At 39.2% G+C, this 20,793-nt stretch overlaps 3 protein-coding genes across 3 annotated transcripts; 2 read left to right on the plus strand and 1 right to left on the minus strand.

The window, feature by feature from the left end:
- The first annotated feature begins 6,310 nt into the window (after positions 1 to 6,310).
- Positions 6,311 to 9,062, plus strand: EIF6A (Translation initiation factor IF6). Its single transcript, XM_087333552.1, has 7 exons — positions 6,311 to 6,426; positions 6,716 to 6,812; positions 7,707 to 7,792; positions 7,865 to 7,909; positions 7,995 to 8,125; positions 8,218 to 8,328; positions 8,494 to 9,062. Exons 1-7 carry the CDS (start codon positions 6,417 to 6,419, stop codon positions 8,749 to 8,751), a joined length of 738 nt encoding a protein of 245 aa, XP_087189678.1. The 5' UTR covers positions 6,311 to 6,416; the 3' UTR covers positions 8,752 to 9,062.
- Positions 9,063 to 12,286: 3,224 nt separating this feature from the next.
- Positions 12,287 to 14,597, plus strand: LOC147853275 (sirohydrochlorin ferrochelatase, chloroplastic-like). Its single transcript, XM_087332769.1, has 5 exons — positions 12,287 to 12,566; positions 12,679 to 12,740; positions 12,851 to 12,961; positions 13,488 to 13,580; positions 14,283 to 14,597. The coding sequence occupies exons 1-5, from the start codon at positions 12,299 to 12,301 to the stop codon at positions 14,391 to 14,393; spliced, it is 645 nt and encodes a 214-aa protein (XP_087188895.1). The 5' UTR covers positions 12,287 to 12,298; the 3' UTR covers positions 14,394 to 14,597.
- Positions 14,598 to 16,479: 1,882 nt separating this feature from the next.
- On the minus strand, positions 16,480 to 20,587 carry LOC147853276 (allene oxide cyclase, chloroplastic-like). The gene is made up of 5 exons (XM_087333351.1): positions 20,180 to 20,587; positions 19,643 to 19,812; positions 17,835 to 17,980; positions 17,548 to 17,691; positions 16,480 to 17,064 (listed from the first exon to the last, which is right to left on the minus strand). Exons 1-5 carry the CDS (start codon positions 20,278 to 20,280, stop codon positions 16,813 to 16,815), a joined length of 813 nt encoding a protein of 270 aa, XP_087189477.1. The 5' UTR covers positions 20,281 to 20,587; the 3' UTR covers positions 16,480 to 16,812.
- Between the last annotated feature and the right edge of the window lie 206 nt (positions 20,588 to 20,793).

Here is a 20,793-nt window from a genome sequence, read left to right on the forward strand (position 1 = left end):
CCTATTTCTATGGGAAGTTGAGTTTGATTCTCAAGACGCCCCTTCGAACACAACTTCCGGATATCGAAAAATTGTTTCGGATCGGTCTTCAGAACGCTTCAAACTTCGATTGTTCGGCTTTTCGGTTGCGTACTCCTTGTTCGGCTTCGATCAATCAATCGGTTCATTGTTCTGTACTCCCCCTCAAGCTCGGCTGGTCGAGAATAGATAGGCCAAGGTTCGACGCGAACTCCCGCAGCTTGTTGATACCCAGGGCTTTCATGAAAATGTCAACTACCTATAGATTCGTGTTGATGTGGTGTAAGTCTATATCTCCGGCTTGCATGCATTCGTAGATGAAGCGGTAGTGCACTTTGACATGCTTAGTTTGTACGTGGAATACGGGGTTCCGCGCCAGATAGATACTGCTCATGTTGTCGTAGTATAGACGAATCAAATCATTGATGGGTATGCCCAGATCCTTCAGTATACGCTTGAGCCATACGGCTTCGCACGCGGCGACCACCGTGCCCCTGTATTCGGCCTTCGTGCTCAACAGTGCGATTGTCGGTTGCTTGTTGCTACTCCATGAGATTGCTTTGCTACCGAGGGAGAAGACGAATCATGATGTTGACCGTCTATCCGCTTTATAACCTATCCAGTCCGCGTCTGTGTACCCTTCGAGTCAAATTATCGTATTTGACATGTATTTGATGTCGTAATCCATCGTACCACTGGCATACCGAAGTACCCTCTTTACGCAATCAAGATGAAGGTTTCACGGATTCTGCATGAATTGGCTAAGTAGGCCAACCGAATAGCTTAGGTCGGGTCGCGTAATGGTTAGGTAGATGAGGTTGCCGATCAATTGGCGATACTGAGTTGGCTCGCACTCGACTGTTCCAGAATCGATATCAAGCTTGAGATTACGGTCAAGCGGGGTGGACACAGGTTTGCACTCCATCATGCCAAACTTGTAGAGTAAGTTGAGGACGCAGTGTGGTTGTGAGATCATTATCCCGACTGGTGTCCAAATTACTTCGATGCCTAAGAAGTTATGGAGCTCGTGAAGGTCTTTCATTTCGAATCTACCGGAGAGAAGTGATTTGACCTTGTTAATCTCGGCAAGCTCCTTTCCTCTGCTGACCAAATCATCCACGTATAGGACGATGAAGGTTAGGCTATCTTACTCGTTTTGGATGTATAGAGAATTATCAGATTTTGACATTCAAAATCTGATTTGATGAAGATATTGCGTGATCTTCGAATGCCACACACGCGATGCTTGTTTGAGGTCATAGAGTGGCTTCTTGAGTCGGCACACGACATTAGGATGATGGCACGATTCAAAGTCGGGTGGTTGGATCATGTACACTTCCTCCTCTAGTTCCCATTGGAGGAAGGCGTTCTTCACGTCCATCTGATGGAGGTGCCACCCTATTGTTGCTCCAATTGCAAGCACGGTTCGCACAATGGGGCACAGTTGTCATCTTTGCCGGCGGGTCAAAGGTCTCTTCGTAGTCAACTCCGTGCATTTGTGTGTATCCTTTTGCAACAAGCCATGCTTTGAAGTGATTTATGGAGCCGTTGGCATTGTGTTTCACTTTGTAAATCCATCGGCAGCCAATCGCTTTCTTGTGCGAAATGTGAGGAATGAGATCCCATGTCTCGTTTTTGCATAGGGCTTGCATTTCTTCATTCATCACGTCGACCCATCGCAAATCCTTTACGACTTCGAAAAAGGTTTCCGGCTCCCGTATTGATGTTACCTTCATCATAAAGGCGTAATGATACGCCATGTAATTGTTGTAGCCGAATCAGCTTACGGGGTTCTTTTCACGAGTGGATCAGCGGAGCTTCTCGTTTGTGGATACTAAGGCTTTCATCGCTCCATTTGTCCAGATGTCAAGGGCTTCGAACTCACTATCGAGGGAGTGAGTCGATTCGTTGCCGTTGAAGTGATCGTCTTCATACTCTGGCATTTTCGCCTTCCCTTTCTCCAGCTTCGGACTCGGTCGAGATGTGCTTTGATCACTCGGAGGTTCTTGTGGCCCATTTATTTGGGTCGTGATTGGACTTTCGTCGACCCTAAACCCTAAACCCTTGCCTCTATTTCGATGTATTCCGGGTCGAGTGGAGTCGGAGTCGAGGTTGTCTCTGGTGCGTACCAGGATGCGAACTCGTCGAAAACGACATCTCGACTTGTTTGAACTTTTCGGGTAGATGGATTGTAGCATTTGCACCCCTTTTGTTTGAGCGAGTACCCCACGAGGATACATTTCTCTGACTTCAGGTCGAGCTTTTGTTGCGTATCATCAAGAATATGCACATAAGTGATTGAGCCGAAAATACGAACATGTGATAAGTCCGACTTCTTACCAAGAAACTTCTCGTGGGGGCTTGCATCGTGTACTCCCGAGGTTGTGCACCTTTTCATGAGGTATACGGTCGTGTTCATCGCGTCTGCCCAGTATTATTTCGGCAAGTTCTTCTTGTTCATCATTGCTGGTGCAACCTCTACTATGTGCTAGTTCTTCCGCATGGCTACGCCATTTTGCTGAGGTGTGTGATGACATGAAAATTCTCATCGAATTCCTTCATTTCGGAGATACGTCATAAACTCATCTGAGAAATATTCTTTGCCTCCATCTGATCGAAGGCAGAGTACGTGCCAACTTGTAGTTTTTTTGAATTCGGCTTTGAACCTCTGGAAGTGTCCGAACACTTCGCTTTTCTGTCTCATCGGGTAGATCCAGGTGTGCCTGGAGAAGTTGTCAATGAATGTGATGTAATATCGGCATCTGCCGAGTGTGGTTGTCTAGGCCGGTTCCCATACATCGGAATGTACAATATCCAGGATCCCTTTGCTCACATTCCGCTCTTTTGGGAATGGATGTTGGCATTGCTTTCCGAACTGGCACGGTTTTTGAATTGTACGAGTCGTAATCTCCTTTGCAGTAAAGTTCGGGAGTCTGATTACGACTCCTTTCGATTTCATGTTCTGAATCTTTTGGAGATTGATGTGACCAATTCTCTTGTGCCACAAGTTTAGGTCGGTTTTGACTTTGAGGCCCTTTGCAAACATGGTCGATTTTATCTCGTTTGATTCGAGGACAAACATACGGCCTTCACGACGGTCGTGAGCTACGACTTGATCACCTCTTTCGATAAAGCACCCATCATTGTTGAATCGTACTTGCATTCCTTGTTCGACAATCTAGCCAATCGAGACCAGGTTTTTTGTGATGGTAGGCACATGCAGTACGTTCCTGAGGTAGGTTTGTTTGTCGTCGTTTCCGAATGGGACGTTCCCGATATGTTGTATTGGATGAGTCATGTCATCGTCTGTCTCAACATATCCAAGATGTTTGGGTTTTCATAATTCCCGAAACCAATCTTCATGAGATGTCATGTGGCCGGATGCTCCCGAGTCAACAAACCATACATTCTCTGAGGGCGTGGTGCTTGTTTCACCTTGTGTCGCCATTGAGTGCACTTTGTGCCTCATCATGAACATTCCGCTACAATCGTCGTAGTCGGAATTCGATGCATAATTCGTGAACATTCTGCTACGATTGTCGTAGTTGGAATTCGATGCGTAGTTCGTGAGTTGTCCGCTAGTTGAAGCCGACTCTCGCTTCTTCTTTCGGCACTCCTCTTCGTGATGACCCCCCCTTCTGCCAAACTCTCTGGGATTGTTCCTGTCCGCTTGCCATTGGTGGCAGTTATGCTCTTGGGTCTGCTGACCGTGACGGCCTTGTCCGAATTGACCTCTATTTCCATGACCGAAATTTCTTCCATCATCCAACTGGGAGTAGAGCATCTGACTCTCTAGTGCATTGCTCCTTTGTCGGGCCTGATTTTCCTCGACCAACAATATTGACTGGAGATCAAAAAAGGTGGGAGGATTCTCTCTTGCGAGGACAACAGACCTTATTGCGTTGAATCGAGGTGCCAAGCCTCTGAGGCATATCTGCACCATTTCTTCATCGTCAATGCCAACATTGATCAACCCGAGGGCATCGCACAGATCCTTGATCTTCAAGGCGTAGCTGCCAATTGACATGTCCCTTTGTTGAATGCCATTCAACTCTTGACGAAGCTGGAGCTTGCGGGCAACCGTATTGGCTGTGAAGATCCTCTTGAGATTGCCCCACGCTTCTTTCGGCGTTTTCGTCTCTCGAATATAGCCAAGCGTGTGATCATGTACGCATGATGCAAGACAATACAACACACGGCTTGCGGCCTGCTCCCAAACAGGATAGTCGGCGTGTGTTGGGTTGGGCTGCGTTTCATGAGCTCCTTCAATATAGCTCCAGTATCCTTGTCCGACAAGGTACTGATGCATCTTGTACTCCCAAGATGCGAAGTTTGTCCTGTCGAGCTTCTCCGTAGGAGAGCGTTTCCCATCTGAGTATTCATGATGATTTCTTCTCTGTTTCTTGAACCGGTTCTGTTGATTGTCGGTATGTAGAACACCACAGTCAATTAGTGTTGATCAAAAAACCACAAGCTCTGATACCATGTAAAGAAAGGAGAGTGATTGTATGCAGCGGTAGGACTCTATGTGTGTGTGTGTGTGTGTGTGTGTATGAGCACTTATGAGAAAGAGAGAGAGAGAGAGAGAGAGAGAGAGAGAGAGAGAGAGAGAGAGAGAGAGAGAGAGACTTAAGATGAGAAAACTAGTATTACTTCCAACAGTAACAAAGTTACAATAGGTTGGTTTAAATACCAACTAAACTAGGGCAAGGGCCCTTTCTACTATTTACAAAATTGAGCTAGTGTGAAACCTCTTTCTATGGGAAGTTGAGTTCGATTCTCAACAAGAAGCAACTATGTATCTCGGTCATATAAGATGCACTAGTATCTCCTCGGGACACGGATACTAGAGCTATGTCGAAGGAGCTAATGATGCAGCATCGGATGCGACACACAAGGACTTTTCGTCCTAGGAGCAGGTAACAAGTAGAGTTATGTACTACTTCGTGTCCAATGTCAAAGAATAACCACCAAGCTACATCCAAGACGCCAAAACGCTAAAGGATGCTTGGGGAAATCTGAAGAAGATTTTCGCCGCAAGCACAACAACCAGAAAGCTATAGCTCAGACATGAGTTGAGAAATGTCTGACAAAAAGACATGACGATGGTTGATTACACCTCCAAGGTAAAGGAGATTTGCGACTGGCTCAGCTTCATCAACATGACGGTTGAAGAGGACAAGATGGTGCAAATTTGCCTTAGAGGTCTGGCGTAGAAGTTTGGATCATTCCGAACGACGATCTACACGAGCGAGAATACCTCGTCCTTCTTCGAGTTGTAGTCAATGCTTATTGTTGAAGAGAACCACATGGGTGCGTCGACAAGCATGCACGCCGACAACAAGATGTTGTACACGGAGACTGATAGGCCCCGTGGTCATGGTGGATGAGGCAGGTCTGCATGTAGTGGAGGCGGCCAACAGGAGCAGAACCAAAGGCATAATAGAAATGCCGACAATAGTTCTAGACCCTCCACAAGCAGGGGGAGTCAAGGCAGTGTTAGAAGCCGACAAGGAAAGCCAACGACAAATTGTTGGTATTGTAGCCGGAAGGGCCATAGAGAGAGTGAGCGTTGGAAGAAGCACGCCGATTCGGATAGAGTTGGATCGAGCCGGGGTGACGTAGATGTGCGTCAAAGATTGCACTACACTGAAGGCTTAGGTTAGGGCAAGCCGAAATGGGCCCAACCTTCGTAATGAAGCATAAAGCCAACTCGATGGTGACGAGCACCTCGAAATCAAAGGAGGTGTGGTATGTGGACTCGGACGCATTGAATCACATGACGAACCATGAAGAAGGGTTCTCCTATCTCGAGAAGCTGGAGTAGCCGGTGGTCGTCGAAACCGACGACGATACTCCTCACCCTATCAAACATATCGGAGATGTCCCATTGAGCCATGTCGCCCAGAAAGGGATCATGAGGAGTGTCCTGCACGTCCAAACAATCACCAAAAGCTTGGTGTCGGTCGGATTTCATCGAAGAAGAAGGCAAGATCATTGCACAAAGGGCGTCGAGAAGGGAGGATCCTAACCCCCCCCCCCCCACATGTGATGATGCGTTCAACTCACGATCTGACCTTTTCCATTGCAAAATTTAGCATTTATGTATCATTTCCCGGAGAGAGAGGGCCAAACCCAAAGCTAGGCTTTGAGATAAATATTAAAGCCAAAGCCAAAGCCAAAGCCAAGACTAGATAGAGCCCAAGGGTGTTGGGGCTGATTGCTTGGGCGATACGTCTGAGTCTCTGTCTCTCCATATATATATATATACGAAAGTGTGTTTGTGATTGTCCGCCAAGTGTGAAACCAAGCTGCATCTCTAGGTCTCCTGCTCCTTCTGCTCCTGCTCCATCTTCTGCTTCTGCTTCCTCAGGAATCTTCTCTGCTCGCTCCCAGCCATGGCTACCAGTAAGTCTGTGCGCGTGTTTATTTGTATTTTCCCGTATTGATCCGTTAATTCTGTTCCTTATTGTTTCTGTTAACAATAATCCCTTCCTTCCTTCCTCTCTCTCTCTCTCTCTCTGTTGCTCGTTTTCCGTATTGCTCATTTCTTCTCTTTTTTTATTCTGCTTCCCCCCCCTATTTTTCCTGCTAACAATGATTCTTTCCGATTCTTTCTTTGTTTCTCCCCTTTCTGCCGATGCGTTTTCTTTTTCTTAGCCCTCACCTATTTTTTTGTCGTTTTTCCTTTATCTAGGAACTCAATTCGAGAATAGTAGCGAGGTCGGAGTGTTTTCGAAGCTTACAAATGCTTATTGCTTAACAGCCATTGGAGGATCGGAGAATTTTTTCAGGTATTCCTTTTATTTATGTATCATTTCCGACCTTTTCCATTGCAAATTTGGATTGACATGTTTGTTAGGTTGCATTGAAATCGTTTATTGTTTCTTTTGTTTCGAAGATTTGATTGCAAACCATCAAATAACTTGATGCTCTTTTTGCTAGATTATTTTTCAATAATTTGGGACTTTGATATAAGGTTTTTCAGGCGATGACTACAATATTTTCTTCTGGATGCAATTTTTGGCAGATTAAATCAACTTATTTTCCACTTGCATATTAATATAACCACAGTTAGATGCAATCAGAATAATCTCTACTCAAATGTTTCATATAAACGTCGCTGTACTATGTTCAAACTTATGTCGAACTAGTTTCAATGAGATTCACCCAATAACATTTACATCCATTCGTGTAGTGCCAAAGTTTTCATACAAATTCATCTGAATGCCAATGCAACCATTGGTATTGAAGGTGTTTTCTTCATTTGATTGTTGCTAAATTGTACTGAATTATTATATGAATAAATTTCAATGTAGTTTTCCATCTAATTGGAGCTGGAGAAACTTTAGAAACAACATTTGTTGTTTTGATGAAATCATTTGTATTTGCTACATTGCATCAATTTAATTTTTCTCCTCCAGTTTTTATGTGAATTTTTGGTAGGTCACATTGCATTTTTCTTTTGTATGGCATGTCACTGCATTAGCAATCTTTCCTAGATCACATCGACGTAAATTTGTTGCGCAAGAAGCTTTTCTAGATTACATTATAATCATATGCTGCAAATCTTTGCTATATGTTAATTGGATGTAAATTTTTCTAGGTTGCACATGTATATTGTATGCACCAGTATTGACATAAGCATTACTGGATCACATCTACTCATTATTTATATTATATGGCAGCACCTTTGAAGCTGAGCTATCAGATACCATACCAGTTGTGAAGGCATCTATTGCAGGAACAAGGGTGATTGGCAGAATGTGTGTAGGTATGTTTTGTTTTGTCTCAGTTCAGTTTTAGTACAAAAGTATGCGATTCTTACAGATATTGTGTGTTTCAGGTAACAAAAATGGTCTTCTTCTGCCCAATTCAACTACAGATCAAGGTATGGTTTGGATGTCCTTTATGGTACAATTCATCATTAACTAAGTGAATAAAACTGTTCCTAATACTTGCCCACTAATTTTCAGAATTACAACACATCCGGAATTCACTACCAGATAGTGTAGTAGTTCAGAGAATTGATGAGCGTTTGTCAGCTCTTGGAAATTGTGTTTCTTGCAATGATTATGTGGCATTGGTTCACACTGATCTTGATCGGGTAAGTACACTCCATCTAATATCATCTTAAGTATGAATAATATGAGTAATGGATGGAAGATCTCAAAATTTGATCAACCTGGTTGTCTATAGGAAACAGAAGAATTGATAGCAGATGTACTAAATGTGGAAGTCTTTAGACAAACAATTGCTGGCAACATTTTGGTGGGCAGCTATTGTGTTTTCTCCAATAGAGGGGGTTTGGTATGTGCTAAAATTTATTGTCTAAGTCTTGTCTTTATGTTTGTGTTTTTCTCACATCTTTCAAATGGCACTGATTGAGGTCTATTTTCTAACGTAAGTATCAGAGAGCCTTACTTTAGTGTTTTGTGTAATTTCTTGGCACCATTTGGGTGTTATTCAAATTAGGTTCATCCGCATACATCTGTGGAGGATTTGGATGAGTTATCTTCGTTGCTACAAGTTCCTTTGGTTGCTGGAACCGTAAACAGGGGTAGCGAAGTCATTGGAGCCGGATTGGTTGTGAATGATTGGACTGCATTCTGTGGATTTGATACGACTGCCACTGAACTCTCTGTCATTGAGAGCGTATTCAAATTGAGGGAAGCTCAACCTAGCTCTATTCTTAATGAGATGCGAGCCTCGTTGATCGATACCTTAGTTTGATAAGAACAAGAATTTATATGTTAAAAACAGAAGCTTTCCTCCTGTAAGGGCATAAATTTTTTTAACCCGTTCCGTGATGGCTACTGTGGTTTGGGTAAAGAGATTTGCCTTTGCAAAGTGCATTCTGTAATGTAGATTTTGCATTGGTAAGATAAAGTGGTGAACCTGCTTTTAAAGTTTTAAAATTGATGTTCTATTTTTTTATACGGAACGTCAGCGACCATTAGTATCCTCCGCCATCGGCATTCTGAACTTGGTGTAATTTTGATTATCTCCTCCTCAATAAAATTCAAGGAAATTATTAACTTGCATATTTATGTTAATCATCTAGCAATATGTACCTTTCTTTCTGAAAAAGAATCTGCTGCTTGATTGCTTAAATTGTTAAGAGAAAGAATCATGGTAAGTTCAAGAAGTTCAAGAAGAATCATCTCCATCCAAATAATATCAGAAGACATTATTAATGCTTTGCTCCTTATCATGCAAGCAAACATGGAGACTAAATTGTGTTAAGATTCGGTCTCCAAGTTTCTACTCTATAGGGAAGATTTAGTATGACGAGTGTATCAACTAACCGCAATTTAGTTCATGGCATGTGGAATTGTATATGTGCACATTATCTTTCAAGAGCACCAACATGAGGAAGTAAAGCATAGGCAGCCTTTGGCGAGGAGAATTAAGCCCCTATGACTGTTACTGCTATATATGCATAGGATCGTGCGTAAGCCACCTTCTGCTTTCTAGACATAGAGAAATGTTTTACTATCATCTTTGGAGATCAAATATGACCCATGAGACCAAAAATATTACATTTCATGTGATACATGTGAAAGTGAGTAGCAACTCTCAATGTTCAAGAAATTTACCAATGAATGTTGCAATCAAGAGTGCGCATTGTGGTTGTGAGAAATTCGTGCAAGGATTGGGCATGGTCGAAGATATGTGGAAAGCATGGTTGAATATGATTAAAGGCAAAGCATTGAATCAAAGTCTGCTACTCTCGACTCTCAAACTTGTTTAGGGCAAAATGTGCATATTCAACCACTCTCATCACTTGTGCCCCAAGGCCTCGTCTCACATCGTAATGCATGTGAGCGAAGTCGCATAGAGAGAGAGAGAGAGAGAGAGAGAGAGAGAGAGAGAGAGAGAGAGAGAGAACTCTTGATGTTCAAGAACTTTACATAATGAATGTTGCAATTGAGAGAGCACACTATGATTATAGAGATTCGTGTGATTATTGGGTTTGGTTGAAGATGTGTGAAATCATAGTCAAATGTGATCAAAGACAGAGCATTCTATCCAAATATGATACTCAAACTCCTCAATTTTTTTAGGCAAAATGTGCATAGTCAACTAGTCTCATCACATGTGCTCCAATGTTCCATCTCACAATGATGTGAGTGTGAACTAAGTCGTATCGAAGCAACAGTTTGGGTAGCAACTGATGGGATAGGCTCGAACATGTATTGATACATGTAGTTTCCATGTTCGAGAAACAATATGATTTTGTCATTAGGTGCAACATATGCGATATAACGTGTAGAGTGTCAGCATCCGCGTTTTTCCCATGTCACGATACATTGGCATTGCAAAAAAATGCATATCATGAAGCAAGTGTGTTGCATCCCATTCTCCAAACCATTTTTCTATATCTTGCATCCAACCAGAACACAAAAATTTGCTTTTGTTTCTTTTGCCTGTGATGTGCATTTTGGCCTCATTTACAAAGTGATCTAATGATGCATCATGAAGCATATGTGATAAATCCCATTTTTCAAACCATTTCTTCATTTCTTGCAATCCTAGGAAATCAATGTGCGGGGAGTTTTGGTGCCTTAACCATGTACTTAACAAACCTTTCTATGGCTACGATCTCCATGGGAAATAACAACAAAAGGATATACATTAAGAGAGAGAGATAGATAACTACAAACAAAGAAGAAGAAGAAGAATTTTCTGTAGATGAAAAAAAAAACCAAAGAGATATACTACATGCAGTAATGGCCATAGGATCTATTGAGAGTGGATAATTTCTTTAGAAAGAGTGTTTACTAGGGTCAATCATGGTCAACGAAGAGCAAATGATGCCATTAGCAATTGTATATCTAAATTTTGGGAAGACAAACCACACCAAAAGTTGTCAATATAGAGGTTCATCACCAAAAATAATTTGTTTTTACTAAACATCTACATTGCAAATGAAGAAAATCTACCTATGAAAGTGGAGCTAGCTACAAAAGTACCTCTAAATGACGAGACTTAACATTGCTAAATAGGATTACAGGATAACAATCTACCTACAAAAGATATAAATGAAAGGATTCCATAAATGAAGGCTCTCTATAAAAGAACTTGTTTACATGAAGCAACTTTTGTATTAAGAGATTCCTAGATACAAAGCAATTCCTAACTATAAAGAAGATTACGTACAACTGTAGAGACAGTTCCCAAGGAAGCAATTCCTGGTTATTCTTGCTTGACTCGCCATTAATAAGGTATATGACTATTCAAACCCCTTTGGATTACAACACATGTGTGGAGGCAAAACTCTAGTGGTACAAAGACATCCAGAACCTTGAGCTGACACATCTTTTTACATTGCTCTCATGGAGTTCTATGATAATCGCTTAAAGCCATGATTGAGTTTTTCGTAAGTTCCTGAGGCAAACTTTGCCTAATTGGTAAAAGGAAGCAAGGAATTAAGAAGGATAATAACGTGGTTGTCATAACAAGAGAAAGGAGAGGGTAAACTGAATGTATAAGGAGGAGGTTTGCGACTTCTAAAGTGCGATTTTGTTGTTTGTTATTTGCATTTAATATACTTTGATAAAATCCTAGTCGCCTTACTCTCTTTATATTATCACTCACGAATCCGAACTAAAGCGTAACAATCGGCAATGGTTCAGTTCCGAACCGAACCAAACCGCAAATCCATGGCTTAACGGTTTGAACGGTTCAATTTAAGTTCAAGTTTTTTTTAACGGTTCAATTTTAATGGTTTTAAACCGCGGTTTAAACGGTTTGATGGTTTTTAAAATTTTTTTAAAATAAAAAATTTTAAATTGTTTTTATTTTGTAAGCCTAATTCTCACATTCTAGGAGAAACCTTTAAAATTTCGGGAAATTAAAATTTGAAATAATAAAAAATTTAAAAATTTAAAAATTGAATTCCAACTTAAGTTGAAAACCAAAACCGAACCACGAAACCGGGGGTTTGGCGGTTTAAAGGTTTAACAGTTTGGATTATAATTACCAAACGGTTTCGTGGTTCTGTCCGGTTCGGTTCAGGTTTCAAGATTTTTAAACGGTTCGGTTCCAAACCGGTTCAGGTTTGGGCACTCTCGAACCGAACTGAACCGAACCGAACCGTTGCCGATTGTTACTGGCGAAGTGATGAATAGGTGAAGCAGAGAATAAGAGAGATGGAGAAAAATATGAAGGGTTTGTGTGTGTGGGGGGGGAGAGGGGTATTTCCTGATAAATAAGGAAAGCTGAGGGAGGGGCATTTCCATAATTATTAATTTTCTGCCCTTTTGCTGTTACTTTCATGGCTTCTTGTTTCTCCGATCCTTCTCTGCTTCTCCATCCTGTCAGATTCCAGCCTCCGCTCTTCGCTTCGAAGCCACTGTCTCTGAGAATCGGCTCTGTCCAATCCCAGAAGAAGAAGATGGAGAAGATCGAAAGCAGAGCCTATCTCACCCTTTCCTCTTCTTATTCAGAATCGAGCTTGTCTAGTAGCCGATATTATAGAGAGGATGATGGTATCGTGATCGTTGATCATGGGTCTCGAAGGACCCAATCCAACACCATGCTAGGTATTTTTTATACAATTGATTTCTTCTTCTTATTTCCATAAAGGTTCCAATTAGTTTCCAGACTGATGTAAAAGGATGACATCTCTTTCTTCATGGTACTGTGATTTTACAGAGGAGTTTGTTGATATGTTCAAGAAAAAAACTGGTCATTTGAATGTAGAACCAGCTCACATGGTATACGCATATAATTTCTCATTAAAGTTGAACTTCTTTCTTTCTTGCTAAAATGTATAAGGTTTAGGGTTTTAAACATCTATTGATTATTGTTGTTTCTTCATTGAAAGGAACTCGCAAAGCCATCCATAAAAGAAGCATTCACTAAATGTGTCGGCAAAGGGGCCACAAGAATTATCATCTCCCCTTATTTTCTTTCTCCTGGTCGACATTGGGATAAGGTATAGTTAGAAATGATTAAGGTTTATTTCTTGAATGATCATCTCCCCTTATTTTCTCCCATTGGGTTGTCATTGAAATAATATGCAACTGGAAACTGTTAAGGTTTTTTGCCTTTCTAAAAATTTCATTTATAAAATGTATTAAGTATGATATCATAGTTTGGCAGGTATACATAATGTGGAAATAATATAAGAACCCGTTTTGAACCTTCATGTTGAGATGTTTACTGGATTCTTAAAATACTGTGAAAGTTGTTTTGAAGATTTACTTTGATTTTTTACTTCTTAATTTTTTCCGATCTCCTAGATCCGAGTGCATATTTTACACTAGAAATTATTTAAGAAATATTTGAAAATTTCATTTGATTTACTTGATCCGATTCTTTTGGAAGCCTATGTATAACATACACTAGAAATAAATCAAAAGGTTTTTATTTTTATTTTTTCTCTTGTAGCTTTATATTCTTGGGGAAGAAGCGATTATAATTAAAGAGGTTTGATTGTATCTCTTGTAATTTGGAAACAGGATATCCCAGCTTTGGCATTAGAAGCTGCAAGTGAACACCCTAACATATCATACATTGTCACAGCACCCATTGGTTTGCATGATCTTATGGTGGTACTGTTCCATACTTCAAAAATCATAATTACTGTATGATTGCTATTATGTTAGGCTTAGTAACCAATTGAATGATTAAATGTTAGCGGCCTGTAGATATTGTTAGAAGAAACGATTTAATAAGTTTCTCAATTAGATAAAGGCCAAAGTACAATTGATTATTTTCTTTTTTGTTATTATATTCCTGAGCTTCTCTAGTATCGAAGTTTAAACACAAAAGTATCCATATATACTCACAAAATTCTTATTTTGTTTCAGTAATATCAAAGCAACCAACTTTCTTGCCGTCATATCTAAGACTATACATAGAAATTAAATTGTTATGGAATATTTTGAACAATTATGGCAGGAGGATGGGTAAAAAAACGATCAATCATTTATATGCTGGATGAGTATATTATCATTTTAGAAAACAGGGCCCGGTTTATTATATCCACAAATTCTATGTGATTTCAACTAGCATAAATTTATAGCACTTTCTACAAGCTTGGCAATATCCGCATTGCAAATATTGAGAGCTAAATATAAAAAATATATATTGATATGAAGTAAAGAAGCATGTTGTGATCCATATATACTATGTACTATGTTATTATGATATTATTTTACAATTACCTCAGGTTCTAGAGTTCTCGTAAGATAATAGGATTTTTGACTAAGAAACTCATAAAGATGATATAGAATCTCTTTTGTGATTTTCAGGATATCTTACAAGATAGAATAAACTACTGCTTGCACCAAGCAAGCGGTGAAGTTTCTGAATGCAAGATGTGTATGGGAACAGGGCGATGCAAAATTCTCGAGTCTTCATAACTTTCAAAAGTTGTTGAAAGTTTGTGTAATATGATGGAGAACAAAAGCTTCCAAGTGGGTTCTTCTAAGGTTCGTGCAATCTTGCAACGCATAAGAGAGGAGACATCATCCCACTTCAACAAAGTAGTAAAATCTTGGTGAAAACTATAATAGATATATCTGTATTTTTCTCCTTTTTTCAAAATTGCATCTTTATAAATCTTAGTTTTATGTGTATATAAGAAGCTGTTCCACTATAAGGCACACTTTTTACACACATTGGAGGACGAATTTGTAATCAGGCCCCCTTATGTCAGCATCTATCCCATGTGCTGCACATTGTGATAGGGCACATGCAGACCTTTGGAAGATATGCATGCACACCTTTGGAAGAAATAATTTTCCAATTGTGTCATTAGGGGGTGAAATATGAAGAACACTTGTTATCACTGCACAATGTTTTATGAAATAAGAGGGAGATACCATTGCCTCTTTAACCAAGACATTGGCCTACTGTGCAATGTAATGGAATATGAGAAAGAATGGTGTTTTGGGTTGTTCTTGCTACATATTGTCGATTGGTGCTGGTCACTCTCCACCCATTTCTTGAAGATCCATTGCCTGTGGCAACCTGTTGCTGCCCCCGATTTGGCATTGACCCCATGCTACTGCTATTTTGTTGCCTATCCACTAGATTACCAATTCAACTGATTTGTCGCAGCCACATTGGCTGATTGCCCCACCCTAGTTGCTGCTATCCTACCTCTGTCAATGACTGGTCTATTGTATAGACCCTCCAAAGTTTAAGCCTTGCTTTCTCCACTGTCCAACCAAAACCACAACTAAGTCGCCTATCAATACCAACACCTTATCCATCCCAGTATGCCCCCGTTTGCTCATGTCTGAAGGAAGCAATGAAGAGGCAGGCATCAATTTTTGAGAAATTTATTATTTTATCTTGTTTGGATCTATTTGCCTAATGGTCAAGGCCCTTTGATTGTTTAACGATGGAGTTTTGGTTTTTCCATGTAAATACGTTGTCCCATGGGTGCCACAGTATTGGCTATCCAAGGGGGGACATGTAAATTGGGTTGCAAGGTTAAAATGTAAGCTCACTACGCAAGGTAATGTAATATGAAGACCACCAACAATGCTTAAGACATCTGTGCTGCCTTAGTTTTAATACCAAGTAATTTCGATAAACGATTAAGCTTGAAAGACCTATAGGATTCAACTTCTCGGTGTAATAATCAATCGTATCTATCACAAATTTTTGGTGAGTAACTTCGGTTACAATCGTTTTGTAAAGAAGTAAACATTGAGAAATCGATGAGGATACTTCTCGTTATTCTGAGTGATTTTGTTGACACTAGTACCAACACCACCTAGTAGTTCGCTTCTTGTTTTTGATACACCGCAAATCGATTTATCTAAGTCATACTTTAGTTTTAAAGATACTCTCCCGAAAGAGGAGAAAGAGGAATCTCTGATTGTATCTAGCCATCCATGCACATTAGACTGGACATCCCTATACTCATCAATTTGAAATGCAAAATATCCACACTCTATGTTAGCTTTCCATTCCAATAATCTTTCTTCAATTGCAATTCTTGTTACACCAGTTGATTGCTAGAACTCAAGAGGCATAGGGGGCGTTGTTGGACAACAATAGAACCACAACAGCTCATCAACAGAGAACTTTCAGTTGATCTTAGTTCATAATCTTAAGTTCTTAGATATCTAGATTCTTCAGTAACCATGCCTACTTAAATTTGTTTTGAGTGTTTTTTTAAAGATGATCAAACATGTTAAGATGCAATATCTGGCTTGCTCACATCGGCCATTTTGGCGTCTTAAAAGACATTATTATAGGTTTCTCTATCACCACACTTTGTATCCTTGCTTTATAATTTTCTTTTCAATGCCTAATGCTAGTTCATTTTGTATGCATGAAATATCACATAATAATTATGTTGTCAATTTTAATGTTGTTCTCTCTCTCTCTCTCTTAACTATTCAATTTCGCTGTGTTTGCTTTGACACCAAATGTATTCTTATCCACGTACGAATCAAGGAAAAGAAAGGCAAATAAAGTTTGAAAATTCAGTATGAAATCTTAGCTCATGTTCCTTAGAAACTGAAATTTAATCATTTCAATAAAATTATTGAAATCTATAATCTAATCTCTTAATATCTCTAATAACCTTGTATTCTTGAATTAGGCTAAGCTCTAATAAGCTTGCATGCAAAATGCGGACGGTAGGACTTAAATGTGTGTGTGTATTTGTGTGCGCTGAATTATTTTGGAGGACCTTTTCCAACTTGAAGCCAAGAATGACTTGGTATCAAGGTTAACTAAAAAGGTGAGATTGTAACTTCCAAGCATATAATGATAGTATAGAGTTGTTTAGCAGTGTGGAATTCATGCTTGATGCAAATATCAATCGGTGAAATTGCGTAATGCTATTCCTGGGGATGAAGCATTTGGGAATGGTTTCACGTTCTCAGTTGGAGGAACGGTCTCCCATATCAATTCTGACGGTAATTTTGGGATTCCATAAAGCTGAAACCTATAGAATAGGCACGTTGGGAATTTAACATTTTTGAGGGTGACAGTTCCATATACACCCATGAAAATGCCTGTTCCTCCAGTCAGGCAAAGGACCGTGTCTTCATAGTCGGTGTAAGGTCCCTGCTATTTTCACTCCATACATTAATAACTAAGAGTATTATTTAGATATAACAAAAAATAGAAGTTCAACATTTAGTTAAGAAAATGTAATTAGCTAGAATGCCCATCTTCTTAGTTTACCCCAATTTCTAAAATGCCACAAACTACGTTTGAAATTAGTTTATACGTAGTTGAATCTATGGTGTTTATTTGTTTTATCTTTTGCTCATTAAAATTCGTAACTTTGGAAAATTTGATTTGACCTTGCAAAATTAAAATGGTTTGTTGCCTATTAGAAGCTAATTTGCAATTGATAATATTGGTATCTCATTTTTGGCATGTAATAATTAACAATTTGGTTTTAATCTTGTGTTTATCTAAGTGAATTCGTCAAATTAATAAGGGAATTATGATGAACTAGGAGTGACATGTTGGGGTTCTTGATAAACTAGAAACACATTTTTTATACCTCTACTGTAAAGAACATTGCAGCATAATTTCTACCTGAACAGATATGTGCCCCAAGTCTCCAAAGTAGAAACTGTACGTGGCCTCATATAAACACCCACCCTTTTCTTGGTTATATCGAATAACCATGCACAATCCAGCTGTTATTCCCAGTCTCTTCTTTAAGGACCCAGAAAAGAGCTGCATTGACATATAAAGTATTGAGAAATCCAAGATGTGGAAAACTAAGCATATTATTGCTTACAAACCTCTTTCATTAAAATTCAGCTATGTAACCTCTAGATAAAATAAAAATATTATGTGCATGTGGTTCATGTATTTACCTTATTTGTAAAAGGAACTATCATGCCTAGACCGCTGACTAGTTTTAGCCTTTGCATATCAAAACCAGGTTTATTGAAAGGTAATATCAGTGGACTGCCACGATCTTGCTCATTGAACTCATAAACTGTCAATTCTTGTGCTTCATCTGTAAAATCTCTTTCAAAGATTAAAAACAGGAAATGGTGGGGAATAAGCAATATATAAGTTAGCTAAATTATAAATAGCATGTGTATATGATACACACACACACACATATAATGTTGATAGGAAACTTGATAAGGTTTATGGGACTAGGCTGATTGGGCCCATGGTGACGATAGAACTTGGGTTGTGTCAAATTTATATATTTGATGCTATGGTGTAAACCATTGATAGTTAGAGAGATCTTTTTAACATCTATGGGAGATTGATTGCAATCTATGGGACAAGGCCTAGTCCATGGTGAGGGTCAAAATTTGATTCTCTCAATTTTATGACTTTGATGCTACGGCATAAGCCACCAAGGCAATGACTAGAGAGAAGACAATAGATTTTTTATTGTCCTCGAGGAGGCCAATTGTGACCTATGGAACCAAATTAACATATTATCTTTTATGTGACTCCTTAAGAAAGGGGGTCAGTCCTTTGAGTGAAAACTCTATGTGAAAGCAATGCGATCACATATGTGCTCACCCTTCTTGGTGGACATTTGAGTATGACACTTGACACTCATGCCTATCTAACAAGTCATCATGTTTCTCATGAATTATTCAATTCACTGAGCATGCTATCAATAACCTATATTTATCATCCACTAGGTTTTCATTGCATACGTTGCATACCTTCACATTTGGGTGATGATGCCATCATGCCATCATGCCATCATGCCACCTCAACACCTAACTGGTGTGAGTGGGTTTGAATGAGTGTTAAGGCTCTCTGAGAGAAAAGGCTCATGGGGGTTTAGTGAGATGCGATTGGATACTTTCTGACATTTTTATCTTGTATTGGGGCCAACACTTGCTTCACTTGGGAGTCAAAGAGGTGAGAGATGTAGTTGAGTCCCGATCTCAGAGATTTTTGAATTTTGTTGGAGCACAATGATTATTGTGCATCACACACAATTATGGGTCTATGTGGCAGCAAATACGTAGCATAACATTGATGCAATGGTTTTTACTTGTATGAATGAAAGAGCAACCATGGGTTGTTTGGTGTTTAAAAGGTCAAGCACAATTTCTATGAGTAAGTCTATTGTAAGATTTCTTTGTTGAGTCTCCTTTGATGGCTAGCATGTAAGGCTGAACATGAATAGAAGGTATGCATTCCTGATTATAGACGGTGGTAGATCTTGAAATGTAATTGACATCCTAAATTGCTACTTATTGCAAAAGTCTTCAGTTGGATAGTATCATTGGGTGTTTACCTTTGGGATTATTGCTGAAGAGATGTGGACTAGCAAGATGCAATTACTTGTTTGCAATGTTCAAGGGGAAGATAATGCTCATCATTTCATACAATGTGAGCTTGCTTGTCAAATTTGGGGTTACATTTCTCAAAATTGGCAAGTTTTTGCATGTTATTTGACACCAAGATAGTGGGTGTTCATACAATTCATACAAGTTGACCTAAGATTGAAGATGTAGTTTGTTTTCCTCTTTTTGAGATATTGGGGATTGTGTCGTAATCGGGATGTGCAAAATGCTTTTGTGTTTGATGGTAAGTTAAACCATGGAGTTGAAGTTAGTGGTCAATGATTGACACCCTTGAAGAGAGTTCTCATCAATGTAAGTGATATTAAACATTGAAAAGAGAAATTTGAACTTACCATCTTGATGCCTTCTTGTGAAGTTGGCTGTATTAGTGGTGTTATCAACTGATGCTGTGATGGTTGTTGAACTATTTCCTTTAAGTGTAATTGTTAGTGTCGATATTTTCCGAATGAAGGGCATTCTTGTTGAATTGCGTGTAAGGTGAGTTGCCCCTCCATATGGAGACCTGAAAATATTTGAAGATAAGAAAATAGTACTAAAAGCAATGTTAGCTATTTTTAGTTGCTTCAATTCTTGAATTCATTGGTTTCTTGTTTTCTCTTATCGGGGTCGTTTATGCCACCTAGGAGATGGTATGATGGTTTATTGTCAATCACAAATGTAGAAGGATTATACATAAAAATATAATAGTTTTAAATATGGTAAAATATCAATTTGATTACATGGCAAAAGGAACTTCTTTGTGTAACATGTGGAAGACTTATTGATCCTTTGCTTTTGGGTAGAGAGGGGAAGGAAGATTTTCTAAATGCATTACTCATATTAAATAACTTTGTATTGATTGCGAGGTGAATAAAGATCCATAGACTTACAAGGAGAATGAAGGCAAGGAAGCCCGAATGTGAGAATTGTTGAACGCAACTTGAGGAATGTGAGAAGGAACAAATGGATTGTTGGGGGTAGTTATTGCCATAGTTATTGATGTTTGATGAAATATGTAATCTAGAGAGTTTTTATTATTGCCCTTGTAGGGTGAATATTACAACCTAGAAAAGGAGGGGGAGAGATGGGTGGAAGGATGGCAATGAAATATGCGTATGCTCTTTTATACTATAGTACTAATAGAAAATGAGAAATTTGATGTTAGATAGTGGTGTGGGAGATGTTTATCTCGAGATGCTATTTTATAAGGAAGCTCCATGTTACTGCTAAAACTGAATCTGATTTAGACCACATGCTCTATTCTTGGCTATTTAAAAACACATCCATCTCTCCTTTCAACCATAGAAATTATGTGTATTTGGAAAATCCCAACTTTTTTGATGTTGATTCCCACTTCCAAAAAAACAAAAGGATTGTTGTTGCTTGAACTTCTTATTCCCTCTCCCTCGCCCCCAAAAAACATTGGTAAAATCTTTGTTTAAGACTTTTGTTGTAAAACTTTTTTTTTGTTCCCTCCAATTGATGCGAATCCATGATGAGATTT

This window comes from Azolla caroliniana, unplaced genomic scaffold (assembly GCF_043228905.1).
Source record: "Azolla caroliniana isolate FFs.n. ecotype wild unplaced genomic scaffold, voAzoCaro1.0.p SCAF_17, whole genome shotgun sequence".
In the NCBI taxonomy this organism is placed as follows: Eukaryota; Viridiplantae; Streptophyta; class Polypodiopsida; order Salviniales; family Salviniaceae; genus Azolla; species Azolla caroliniana.